At 39.4% G+C, this 13840-nt stretch overlaps 1 protein-coding gene across 4 annotated transcripts in view; it reads right to left on the bottom strand.

Annotated features, from left to right (window-relative positions):
* The window catches only part of ppp1r1b (protein phosphatase 1, regulatory (inhibitor) subunit 1B), a 32546-nt gene extending 19120 nt beyond the window's left edge, over window positions 1-13426 (bottom strand). The window contains exons 1-2 of one of the 4 annotated variants that reach the window (XM_076883365.1): window positions 13187-13426; window positions 11023-11135 (exon numbers count right to left, since the gene is read on the bottom strand). In XM_076883365.1, the coding sequence (XP_076739480.1) occupies window positions 11023-11115 (93 nt within the window). In that variant the 5' untranslated portion in view covers window positions 11116-11135; window positions 13187-13426. Of the gene's footprint in view, window positions 1-3459; window positions 3923-11022; window positions 11136-13186 lie in introns of those variants that run through there. The other 3 variants (XM_023152543.2, XM_004552318.4, XM_004552319.4) reach the window with 3 other exon arrangements.
* Between the last annotated feature and the right edge of the window lie 414 nt (window positions 13427-13840).

The raw sequence follows: 13840 nt of genomic DNA, 5'->3' as shown, positions 1-13840 counted from the left end.
CTATGCTTAAAAGGTTTTATCCTAGCATTCCCACAGTCACACTCCAATGGATGCAATAGGGTAGTTCCAAAAAGATACCAAAGCAGAACTGGTGATGGTAGCACCAGCACTGAGTATCAATGTCAGGAGGTTAAAGATGGAAGGGGTGGAATTAGAAAGTCTGGATGACACATAGAAATGACTTAATTTATCTGAGTGATCTGAAAAATACAGGTTAAACGTTTATATCAATAAAATAATTTTTCAGTGCAGTGCCACAAACAAAATTTCATGAACCTTCAACATACTGAAGAAGAAACAACTAATTAGTGTCTGAAAATGTGACAAAATAAAACCAAGACAATCTGCATGCAAACTGGGTCAACTAGGGACGGTTTTATGTTAGTGTTATTTGACTTCTATTTATAATGGCTCTTGCAGATGCAAAAACATTCCTCTGGAGTAAACAAGCAGGTGAGAAATGTTCAAAAAAAATCATCTTACACCTTTAAAGGATTTCCAAAACCTGCTATATTCTCCCAAAATGTGCAACATTTCCATGCGTGGGAGGCTTGGAACCGTCACCAAAGAGCATTCACACACATTTACCTCCAAAAAATGAAATTCTACCTATGTAAACAACCTATCACATATACAGAACTATCCATTAAAGTTGACCTTTTAGATGCCAACTGTGGGGGTGCTTTCAATGACATAGTTGGACAGCTTGTCACCATAGTAACAAGGCAGTTCAGTCAATAGTGGTTTTGGGGTTTAAATGCCATTGCAACAAACAGTAAGATGTTACCGGTTGTGTAACAAGTTCCAAAGAATAGTATTGCAACTCATTAGCAAAGTCGGACTAGTGGGCGACAGTAATTGTTATGGGAGGGGAAGGGAATTAAACAAGTGTCGTTAACTGTTACCCCTGCCCACCCACATGTCCCTGGAGAATCCCATCCACCACTGGTAGACGCTATCTGCTTTTAAACACACATAAACACGCATTCTCTCCTGAATGCCCTCTCTGTTTCTCATACTCCCCACCAGCTCATTTGCTTCCTTGTTCTAACTATCAGCATCCATCCATTTGCATGCACAGTAAATAAAACCACCGACCCCAGGCTTTCTAATTCTATGCCTCTGAAACGGTTGTATGGGGAAAGCCATTTGAGAATTTATTCCACATCACACAACACTTTCTACCCACTAGTCCGCTCTTTGGCCTTGCCAGAACTGGTTCAAAATTTCATTGCACTAATTTGTCATTTACAAAAAATGTACAAGTCAGCTAGCAGCACTTCTAACCAACTTGTTTGAAACAGAATCCATATCAGTGGCACTAAAGCATCAAAAAGGTTTTATGTTGCTGATGCACAAATGGCATAATGCTGAAAATCTTGGTACTTAAGTAGTTCTAATAATAATAATTAGATTAACATGTTAGAAAATTTGCAGATCACTAGTTAACTATTACTTAGTTTAAGAGTTACAAATTCAGCCCACCTGGGCATCACTAGTAACAGATGGACTCTTGGAGCTAACGTAAGCTGTTTATGAAAGAAGGACATAACCACTATGGCATTGCTCATTGGTTTTTGAGGTCTGTTTTGAAACTGCAAACTGAGTATTTAGCAAACTTTCCTCTTAGCTTTTGAATAACAGCTTTGTTGAGTGAACAGTATACTTGACTGAGAAACTGACACACTGCAGGCTCTAATGGTAGCAACCTTTTCATGAAGTAGCCATGACGTAAAACATGCTGTTTATTATCTATTTATCGCCAAATACAGCCATAATTTACAAAATGATCATCATGCTGTATTAAATAAGACTTCAAGCTAGAGATTTAGACCATAAACTTTAAGCCACTTAACTACTGGCTTTTCATACCCAGAAGCTACGTCCATCCTCTATATACAGCTTGTGCTTGCTGAAAAGGTAACTAAAGAGTTTTTGTTTAACTAGTACACCAAAATCCTGAACTAGTGAGAACAAATCTCCAACTAGTACAGACAAAGACCAAATTAGAAGGGGGAAATAAATTAGAAGCCTGACATGGAAGCTTGACTGAAAAGATGTGGTAGTATTAATATGACGTAGAAGTTTCAACCCACATTCCCTATTTGAAGGTGAAGCCCAGGGTCTGGCTGGGAGAATAAAGCCAGCAAATAACCCTAAAAATACGTGATTGTACTTTGAATATTGAGCAATAAAATAAGGATTTTTTTTTTTTTTAAATGAGGGCGTAGCCCACATATGCCAGATTGGTATCCTGTGGTTTCTTGGAAGAGGTGATAAGGATCATAGCATGGTGGCAGGGCATAAGGGAGAAAGAGAATTAGAGGGGAAGGAGGACAGCACGTGTTTATATTTATTTTTAAGTAAAAGTCTTATGAAGTGCTGTGAAAATTTTCCATTTTAAAAATGTATCCTGTAGCAGAGATACATGAGAACATGAGATAAGACAAAAAACATGGAGGAAATTCAGCACAATCTCCAAATAAACTCGTGAAAGTTAAGTGCAATCAGCCAGGGTAATGACAAAGTGTTATCAGAGATCACTGTTCTTTATTAAAAGCCTCTATTTTGCAAGCAGTGAAACAGGGGCAGACACTATGGGAGCTGACCCCAGACAGGTAAAGATCAGGCTTTGTATCTTTGTCTCTTTCCCTTCCTTCATATAGAACATCTCACACTTGTCCTCCCAACCTTTCTCTCATCAAGCCCTCATGAGAAATGAGTCGCTGTCCTCGATCATTCTAAGATACTAAACAGTTTCTACTTTGGCCCACTTATCCCAGATCTAAAATAAGAGCCACCGACATTAGCGCCAAAAGGAGAGATCTCAGTTGTCCCATGAAAAATGAGCATAAAAACTTCCACAGAAAAATGCAGGCATTGCTGAGTCGGTGATAAGATAGCGCTGTGGTAAAAGAGGACTAAAGGATATTACTAGCAAAAGCTTATCTCAAAGGTCAGAGAAGGTGCCAAACAGCCAAGGACTAAAATATGTTTTTTACAAACAAAATGTCACAGAAGGAGCAAAGCTGGCGTGAAACAGAAGATAATGACTTTTGTATCAATGTCACAGTTTTAAACAGGTCAGGATGACATGAGGCAGCAACAAGGCACTAATCTCAAGAGGAAACCAAAACGAAGAGAGGGAAATGTCATCAAAATTTCTCAACAGTGTCTAACACAGCAATCAAATTTATCTTTCTATTGCAAAGCTGTCAAAGTGACACAAAGCAGAGAGAAAACTTGCAGAGAGAAGATGCTGTGAAGAGAGAAATTTTGCCATTGCATGTACAGAATCCAACAAACAATGTGGCCTCTGTATTTGTATGAGGGAATGGTATTTGGATGGGAAACTACCAAAGAGAAATTCATCTGTTAAACTCCAATAGTGAATATTCAGAAACACAAACAGAACTTGTCCTTATGGGCCATACAGTAACCTGACCAGCGCCTGCTCACCATCTCCACTTGCCGTGGATCCAGGTTGGTGGGTGCATTGGCTGGCACAGCAAACTGGATCTTCTTCCTCTCCTTGGGCTCCCCCTCGACCTCGGGTGACACAGAGGGCTCCATGGCTCTGGATCCTGGAGGTCTGACTCCCAGCAGAGAGGAGAGGAAGCAGCTGGAAATCTCTATAACCTCCAAGAGGAACCTCCCACTCCTGGGTAGTCCCAGTCCTGAAGACTTTTCTTCTTTCTCTTGCTTCACTCCTTCACAATCTCTCTCTATTTCTACCTCTCTTAGAAAAAGTGAAAAGACTTTTTTTCACCTCTTTTGCTCTCCTGCAGCTGCTAAAATCCCCCTACACCTCTCTGGGTTTCACTCTTTCCCTGTTTGCAGTCCCTTTAAACCTGTGCAGCAGGAGTGAATGAGGCATGTCCTTAGATCTGGCTGTGAGGGAGCGAAGTGGGTGGATAGAGAGTGGAGGGGAGGGGCCAGTGACCAAAAGAAGGTGGAGATATTCAGGGAGAGGGAGGAGTCACAGTAAATGGGGAGGAGGGAAAAGAAGACGTGACAAGGGGTGGAGGGTGGGCAACGCTTTTTTCTACCTATTTAAGCTGAAGTTGATTTGTAATCAGAAAAAAATAGTAATCTCATCACATCAGCTGAGCCTCTTTTGGCCTCTATATGTGAGAGATTTATGATGGGAGATGAGGGTGGCAGGGAGTGCAAGGAGAGATAAACAAGAGGAGAGTGATACGTGCCGTATGCAGGAGGAATGTACAGAGGGATCCTGCTGCTAAGCCGATGCCACCGACATTACTGGATTTACAGGCGGTGTTGTATGTAATGCTATGACCATATGACTGATAGCAGTCAGGGAAAGTACCACGATTGTCAGAGAGAAATACTCAGGATGTCCTTCTGTCAAAAGCTTGATTGGATCTCAGTGAAAAAAACAAGTAAATGTATGCCAAATAAGATAAAACTTATCACAACCTTGGCTTGTATGATTTAGAGTGAATGGGACATAGTGATCTTTAGATGACAAACATGGAGAAGATACAAGTGAGAATGAGAGAGGGGGAAGACATTGTGGTGACATACAGGGAAAAGAGGACAGCGTCAGTGTTATTTTCAGGGCCTTGCTGTTATTTCACTCACATGGCAGAGGGATTTGGACAGTGGAGAGGAGTGGATTTGGCCTCAGGACAGAGTTGGGCTTTGGCATAGGCTGGAATGAAGGAGTCAGCTATAGTGTTGGTGATAGTGGAGGAGGAATAGGAAGTGCACAAGGGGCTGGAGGGACTTTGTGGCCATAACAAAGAAGGTCAAGGTATATATGGCACTTGGGGACTGCATCTACAGAGTCTGAAAGAAAAAGAGTAAACTGAGTGTTTATCCTGCTGGTAAGAACAAAATGAACTTGCCAGAATGCATATTGCATTTTCAAGGGTTTGCCTGAGTGTTGGACCCTGCTACAAAGCCACTTCTGTTCAAAGCAAAGCACCACCTCCACATGCCTGCAAGATGCAACTCATTAGTGGATTATTATCTTCATCTGCTACATGAAGTCCCAAAAGGTCGCGATTTGAGGTTTATGAAAAAATAGAGTACATACAGATTGTCTCAGATGTTGCTGAGTGCTTCTAAAGAAATTTCAGTAATGCACTGCTATTTGATTTTGTTCCAGAGTGGTTGCATAACTTGTAGTGTGTTCAGGGGGATTGCACAATTGTATTTATTTATTTATTTTATAAAGACTGTGTAAAAGGGTCTGTGTAAATGTCTAGTTTACTACAAGGTACAGATTCCAACTTTTAATGAATCCAGAGATTGAGTAGTTCAAATCGACAATGAGGCAATGATCAAACAGAGATTTTTCTTTATGCTTAAAAGATAGCCCCATTGCAGAGTGACATGAAGCATACTTTATATATCAGGGAGGTTTACTAGAGCTTGAAAGGCACATTTGACCAAATGTAATAAATACAGGTGCACTTCAGTGCCTTTGTTCTCGTCATAGCAAATAAGACACAGATTTGGGACTCAACTTGGTCTCTGTACAAATATGAAGGAATGCTTTGCAGGCATTCCTCAGAACTATAATATTGCCATTACAGGAAAGCTCTAATTAGCCTCTGTCAGATCAGTACCATTAGTAACAGCAAGACAAAGAGGCCTCTCTTTTGTGCAGTGCCTGAAAACCTACAAGTGAAGTCGTTTTAAATGTTTTGTTTCACTTCATTTACATCCTCCTTTTTCTCATGCTACACTGCTAAAAAGAATTAAAAGATAGGTAAAAGAGGCACAACCTTTAAAGAAGTCCAGCTACTGTAACTGAGTACCAAATGTCTGTCAATGATGGGGCATGAGATAGCACAAGGCCCTCTTAAAATATGTCCTCCTACTTCTAGTGTAAGAGTCCCACCCAATGCCTACTTGCACTGGATGACAGCATGGACATGACCAATGGTGCATCTTACTTCAAACAAATATCCATGTAATCTACTGAACTCAGGTTTTAATTTGCAGCTTAATCCATTTCTCCACTAAAAATTCTTCACCATTACCTAAGTAGGATTATGACTTTTACTTCAATAATCCAAAGAGTCGTGAGCCTGTGTTGTAAGCTACACTTGAGGCTGATGATCACGTTCAGAGGTTTGTTTGTTTTCTGTTGTTTTGTAAGACTAATTTCCCACACTGTTTATAGTTCTGAGCAATTTTGCCCAATTTAAAAAGAAAGGGGAACTGCCGCTGCTGCGTACAGCTAAAAATACCATCAAGCTAAAGCTAGTAAAGAAAGAAAAAAAAGAGGAAAAACATCACATCTGCTTTTCACACTATTCCTTTGGGACAGCATATGTAAGGAATTTGTTTCCAACTTTGTTTCCTCAAACTAGAAGCAACTTATAGTCAAACTATAAGCTTCCCCCAAGCATAATGAAGTGGTACCGGCACCTAAACCTAACACTGTAATTTAACGCCTCATTTATAATTTGAACCTAATCAAACAGAGACAGAAAATACAAGTGACAAGTTTAAGGTCATTCTCCCTTTTTGCTTATACTACAAACATATCAAAGTATCAAAAGATGGAGTTCATGCATCACTCAATAAACCACTCATTTCCCTCTTCTCATACTGATGGTGCATTCGGGATCTGGACTAAACTAAATATATTCCTTAGGTATTTGAATATAAATACATATCAGTGCAGACCATTTTGTGGCCTATTTTTAAATCCTACTGAAACTCTGTAACAGGTTTCTTTGCAGGGTTCTGTTGGGAGGCAGGTTTGAGAGAAGAAACTATATCAATGCTGTAATCAGATGCAAATTCCAGCATGCTGCCCACTTCACAGGAATTAAATCTGCCAAGCTGACTCAGAATAAGGATCTGTTTATCATGAGTGTTGACAAGTGCAAACAGGACTTAGCTCATCTTTTTGTCAAAAAATTTTAAACCCATTTTAAGATAAGTGATAAACCCAGAAAGAACTTAAAGCTCTGCTAGCACTAGTAGCTGAAGAGACCTGCTTGACAGTGAAGCTGGCTAAGATGGAAATCTGCAACTGCGCTATGTCACAGTCAGTAGATAAAGCTAAAAAAAAAAATGCACCAAAAAGCACCAAAGCTGATATGTATGTTTGTCTTCAACATTGTTTTCATCTAAGAAAGAATTGTTTTGATATTTAGATTTTTTTTAAATAATTTTAGCATTGTGGTTGCTAGAAACATGTCACAGGAATTCGTTTGGGCAGATTCAGGCAGCCTCTCTGTTTAAGAGAGGTCTCACCTTCCAGAGAACTTTATTCTTTCCCCCTCATCAGAGACATCAAGATAATTGATTTTAATTGATTGATAATTGATAATTTATGACTTTGATGGGCTGCCTAATACTGGAGAATCTGTATAAACTCAGTCGTGGAGACAGATTTGCTATAACTGAGTCATGCTGAACAATGTTTTCAGTGTTTTAGGTTTTAATGCTACCTTTAGAGATGAGCACCATTCTCTGGTTTGTGCAATCTGACTTTTTTTTTTCTAAAACCTGGTTACCTATTTTCTTTTTGATGTAATCAGATCAGCTGCAGTATCCTGTTTTCAGGTTTCATCATGAAAAACAACCCAGTTTCAGTAGGGGTATAGTTTAATGCCCTTTTATCGTATAGTTTATTTATTATATAAATTAACAGGATATTCAGTAGGATAGATGATGTGCATGACTGTGAATTAAAAAAATATTGTTTTTTCCCTTTTAGAAATCCTAATGCTTAAAAGCATCAGAACCTTACATTACACAATTCTTCTATAACATACCACCTCTAAATTAACCATGTCCTTCCTGCTATAATGACTTCCACCACAGTCCTCTTTTACCTGAAGTATGGACATAAATTGAAAATGTGAGGTTTTTGTTTTGGAAGGAGTAAAAATTCCTATACATTTCTGAAATACTAAGTTAAAACTATCAAATTGCAGACAATTTGATTTTTAGCATCATAATATCTGAATGAAAATTCATTACTAAACATCCCTTCTGGCCATAAAATATGAAAGTTGCAATTTCTGTCATTTTGAAAAGAAAGTGCTCTGTTAGTCCAAATTCCACAAATCAGAAAACCCAGGATATCCACTGACAATACAGTAGACGTCATATAGATTGCGTAAATGGTGCTTGATGTAGAGATCTCACACTTGTGTTCTCCACAGTGGAATAAAATAAATTTCTGGTTCTTGGAGGGTTTTTTGTAAAAGTGAATAAATAAAAACAGAGAAAAAGAAAACACACAGACTGAATGAGCAAGTGTGATGCTGGCACAGTAAACATAAACAGGATGATCATCTGGGATCTGAAACTTCAATTACAGATAACGCTGTAGTTCTTCGAAAAGCAATCACAATTCTCGGGCAAAATAAGACAGGATTTAGAGAAGAAAGGAGCAGCAAATAAAAAGAAAGTGTTTATAAATCAAGTAAAATACGATAAAAAAAGAGATTTAAAATAAATGATAATAAACGATCATTAAAACTGGTCAGAAAAGAGTGTGCTGTTATTGATACTTAAAATAACCCTTTAAAATTCATACTTCATAATAAAAGCACATTTTAAACACTCTAACTAAATGATTTCATATTTTACTGAAGATTCACCATCATTATGCTGCACATGATGCAAAGCACATACCAGCTAAATTACATTAGAGCACCAGTAAATCAGATTTAGGGCACTAGTAAATCAGATTTTTTTTTTCTAAATTCAGTCGACTCCTTCTATTTCTAGGAAAATCTAACAGTATTTAATGTTGCTGTTACTGGCTGCTGCTCTGTTCTGCCAGCTCATTGTGTACAGTTCCACGAAAGCAGCTGAAATTATGTTAAAAGATGAAACCGTTTGGTTCAGTAGAATACGCAAGGCTGACTATTTCAGTGCATTATACAGGGAAAATGTATTCAAACATTACATGCTAATCAGGAGCATCCTCCCGCTTTGGTTGTATGGATTACTACAGAGACAAATTGTCAGGTAAGCTTTCAAATCAGAGCAGCCAGGCATTGTAAAATCCCCCGACCGCCTGTCATATTAACGACATTACTCCACATTGCCGACACACTGACAAGTAGAACAAATTGCTCTAATTGGAAAGCAAACAGATATTCTACAGAACTCATTTGTGCATGAAGGGATTAACAAATAAAACTACTTCAAAGGGGAAAAAATGTTTTAATGCTCTGATACTAAGCTATCTAATTTTTCAATTTGTGCACTGTTACACTAGTGCCGGCCTACCTGTAGTGAATATCTCCGGGGAAGTCAGTATTTATTTGTAGCTCTAATTAAATCAGTTATGTCACTTGCTCTACTCATGATGCTGCTGCGTGTATTTACAGACACTGTCTAAACTCATCGATATGCAGACTCGCATGTCTCTAGCTCTATTTTTATTGCACTTCACAGTGTTTATTCATTTAGCTTCCGCCTTGTCATTAAATCACTGTTTTGGCAAAACCACAGGAAAAACCTTCTGAAGATAGATCTTACTAGCTGCTTTAGAACAGCGAGCTTTATAATAACTCCAGCAGACAGCAGGGACAACCTGTACAAAATGTGTGGCATGTGTACTGTAAACTCACGCACACAAGTACTCACAGTGGAGACACTCCAACCCAGATAAAAGGTCTGCAATTCTATCTGCTCCTAAACAGAGCATCTTGTGCCATCTGACAAAAGCCTTCCTGTTATGAAACTAATTCACAGGTGCATTAGACCCCCTGCAGAAGATACCCTAACCATTTCAAGCACGAAATGCATTCTGGTTATCTCAATGAAGTCGTGTCAAAAACAAAAGGGAACAAGGAACTGTGTTGGTAAAAAAGCAACAATATAACAGATTAACCCGTCTCTTTGAGGCTAGCATAATTCTCTCTACCTGCTGGGTCCTGTAGTAGTAATAAACCCGCACATTCACAGGGGATTTCAGGGAGAAAAATCACTGTGAAAGGTGAAGTATTCCATTAGTCTGGATGACAGAGAGGCTTTATAACATAATAGCAGGTGGTATCTCAGTTGAGGGGCACAGAGAGATACTGTGTATCAGTCAGCACCTCACTTGACTCCTCACTCATCCAGTTATATAACATACCATCGCACAATAAACACGCTCTGTTCATATAAAAAACCACAGTCGGATACACCTGGGAAAGCTGCCCTTCCCAGCAGTATCAGCACCAACTGTGGTGACATTATGTTGCATTGTGTTGACTAAAGATGCTTGTGTACCATCTACTGTTCTACTAGTGTAATTACAAGTTCTTAAACGACTTTCGTCTTGAAGGCTTTACTTCTTTTCATTTGTTTTTATGTATATATGCATACACTCCTTGGTCACTTTATTAGGTACACCTTTCTGGTACTTGGCTCTATCCCCTTGTGCCTTCAGAATGACCTTAATTCTTTGAAAACATTGCTCATAGATTTTGCCTCATGTTTACATGATTCTGACAAATTCTGACCCGACCACCCTAATGTCACAGCAGAAATGAAGGGAAAATTTTTCACATCTTCTATTGTCCAATTTTGGTGAACCTATATGAATTGGACCCTCAGTTTTTGTGTTCTTAGCTGACAGAAGTGGTATCTGGTATGGTCGTCTACTTCTAGGTTTGATGTGTGGTGCATTCAGGGATGCTCTCTGATCGATGCTTTACCATCAGCTTGATTAAGTCTGGTCATTCTCATCTGTCCTCAGACATCAAAGGCATTTTCACCAAAGAACTGCCAGCTACTGGATATTATCTTTTTTCTTGACGGTAAAGCCTAGAGATGGTTGTGCAGGACAATCCCAGGAGATTAGCAGTTTCCACAATATTCTGACCAAAAAAACACTCAAAGTCACTTAAATTACTTTTTGCCCACATTCTGATACTTGGTGTGAACTTAAGCACTTCATCCTGACAATGTCTAAAGCACTGAATTGCTGCGATCTTATTGGCTGATTAGATATTAGTGCTAGTGGAAGGGGGGGTTATGAGTTATTTTTGTGCAGAACTTGGATTGTTTTCAGATTTTTCTCACCATTTCAGCAGGGTGGATGTTTGACGCCAAATCAGGTTGTCTGATTGAATCAGGTTCCTTCAACCACTGGGTGCCATCTGTGGAAGCCATCATCTGAAGTGGTACACTGAGTGCTGTGCATGGAAATATGGCAGAAATCAGACAGGCATAAAAGGAATTACCCCCCTGGAGTTTGTTAGGACAAGATCGCACAAATAAACCTGCAAGAGAATCAGTGAAGGAACACCAGATGCAAAGAAAAAAATAATAATTCAGGAACAAAACAATATACAACAACACATCAGGGGACACAAAACCTTCTGAAACAATAAAGAAGTCAATGCAAATTGTTCTTAAAATTTAACTTCAGTGTGATAGGCTGCTTGAAAAGTAAAATATGGTTCCCAGACTAGTGTGTAAAGACCAGCAACAGACCATGCTAGAACACCACTGAGGTCACAGTTCACAAACAGAAGGACAGTAAAGTTTCATACTTTCAACTATACATTCTCAGGAAATCTAGACAATAAAATCTAGATAGTATAGATGCAATATATATATATATATATATATATGTGTGTGTGTGTGTGTGTGTGTGTGTGTGTGTGTGTGTGTGTGTGTGTGTGTGTGTGTGTGTGTGTGTGTGTGTGTGTGTGTGTCCTGTAGTCTCTTTGGTGGACTTTCACATAAAGTAACTTTGTAGATTAATTTGTGCAACACCCTGCATATCACTTTCACTTGCGGAAAGCACACCTGCCAGAAATTAGGTTGCTTTTTATATCAACAAATTATATTACAGTGCTATTGTTAGGTTTTGTATTGTTTATTGTCATTTATGCTTAGAAATATCTACTTATATATGCTTAGAGTTTTATAATTAGTTTTAGATTTGTAGAGGTTTGATCCTTAATAGTCTGCAAACTTTGTGTGCATTCCAGAGCACTCTGGGAGCATGTGAGAGGTCGTACCTTCTCTTATTGTTTTATGGTAGGATAAACGTAGCTATATCTGTTTTAGGCTAAGTGCCTTTTGTTTAGATGAACTGCTGGACTTCCAGACCAGCAGGTTTAGGGAAGTCATTTATGGGGTCACACTCGGACCACACACACACACACACACACACACACACACACACACAGGGAAGGTACTCTTTGTTTGTATGTAGACGTCATATGTTAATGAAGCTATGTATATTCATGTAACTTCAATAAAAGAGCAGTGTTATGGGGGAGCAGATGAGAGCAACTGGGGTCAAGCGAAGGAACGGCGTTTGTCCGGTTCTCTCCCGTGCACGAGAAACATGAAGAACTTTGCCTACTTCGTGTCTTGCTTGCTGTGTAATTATATTGTCTTCAACGTTCCAGCGAATAGGTTCAAGCTACAAACCTATCAGTTATATTTTTAATATATTAAACTCTTAAGCATTTTGTTTGGCATAATCTCTAGTATGAAATAAGCACTAAAAGAAATTCCAAAGAAAAAAGCCTGACAGTATTTACACTTCACTTATTGCAAATTCCACTTCAATTTGTGATAAGTGATGGGTAAATACAGATAGTACTCAAAGCTCAACTCAGCAATAATAAAGGATACAATTATAAACAAATTCCAGTAGATGGCAGCCTTTTGCTACATTTGGCTCTTAAGCAGGCTCAACCCTTGTTGACTAGAAATAACTTTCCTAGTGGGGGTTGAAACTGAAACTGAGGTGATCGTTTAGGATGAAAGCAAATTTAAAAACGTGTTGCCACTGAGGGGTATTAAACAGTTGAATAAATCACTCTTAATAGGATGCGGCAGTCTAATCAAGATACAGTGAAAACAGAGAGGAAAATTCTAAGACAGGACTATGAGGATGAAGGACAAGCTGAAGGGACATGAGGCAACAATGAGAGAAACTCAGTGTTTAAACTTTGACATGTAGGTTTCCTCAAGGATAATAGAGGGTGATGTGACTGGTAGATATGTGAGAGCAACAATACACGTGTGCCTGGATGTCAGGAGCAAAGTAGGGTGGGGTGCTGTAGATGTAGCAGGTGGAAGACATGGTGAAGGCAGAGACAGAGGAGGACATGGCAGTAGGGCAGTGATTTAATTAGCACCCTCTACCCCCTCCAGCCCTTCACTCATAGCATCAATAATGCATGGCCCCTTGTTTCCACTGCCATAATTAATCCTCTCTTACTATAATTAAAAGCCAAAAATCCCACAAGATGGTTCAGCTTGGCCAGGCATGGGTAGGGTTGGCACGGGAACTGATGAAAAACTCCAGAGCCTCATATTCGCCCTGTGGACAGACAGATCGACAGACAGACATCTTGACAGAAAGATCAATAGTCGACCCAACTCCATCACAGGCAGAAGGAATGAGGCATGAAGACAAGCTGAAATACAAGGGGAAAATGTGACATGCACCAAATCAAATGAATGAATTTGACAGACTTGTGATGAGAAGCGCTCCTCGAAAAGGGGGCTTTGTGTGCAACATTTGTAAATGAGTAAGTGAAGAAAGAGCAAGCCAAGCACCCACCTAAAAACCCCAGAAAAGAGGACGGGTGTACAAATACACACACACACACACACACACACACACACACACACACACGTACTTACAGAGACATCCTGCTCCCAGATGAGGTTTATCTCTGCTGCAGCCAAGCCAGACGAGAGGGAGAGGTGGAGCTTTCTGATGCTGCAATTAGGACCACACTGTCTGGGCGAGCAAACAAGAATGAATATTTCAGTCCGGAGATCTCCATGGGTACCTATGGTGGGGGCCTGGCACACCTACAGGCACACACACACACACACACACACACACACACATACATAGACGGAT

This window comes from Maylandia zebra, linkage group LG4, assembly GCF_041146795.1.
Source record: "Maylandia zebra isolate NMK-2024a linkage group LG4, Mzebra_GT3a, whole genome shotgun sequence".
In the NCBI taxonomy this organism is placed as follows: domain Eukaryota; kingdom Metazoa; phylum Chordata; class Actinopteri; order Cichliformes; family Cichlidae; genus Maylandia; species Maylandia zebra.
The sequence above is the reverse complement of the archived record's forward strand: the minus strand, read 5'-3'. Positions and strand labels throughout refer to the sequence as shown.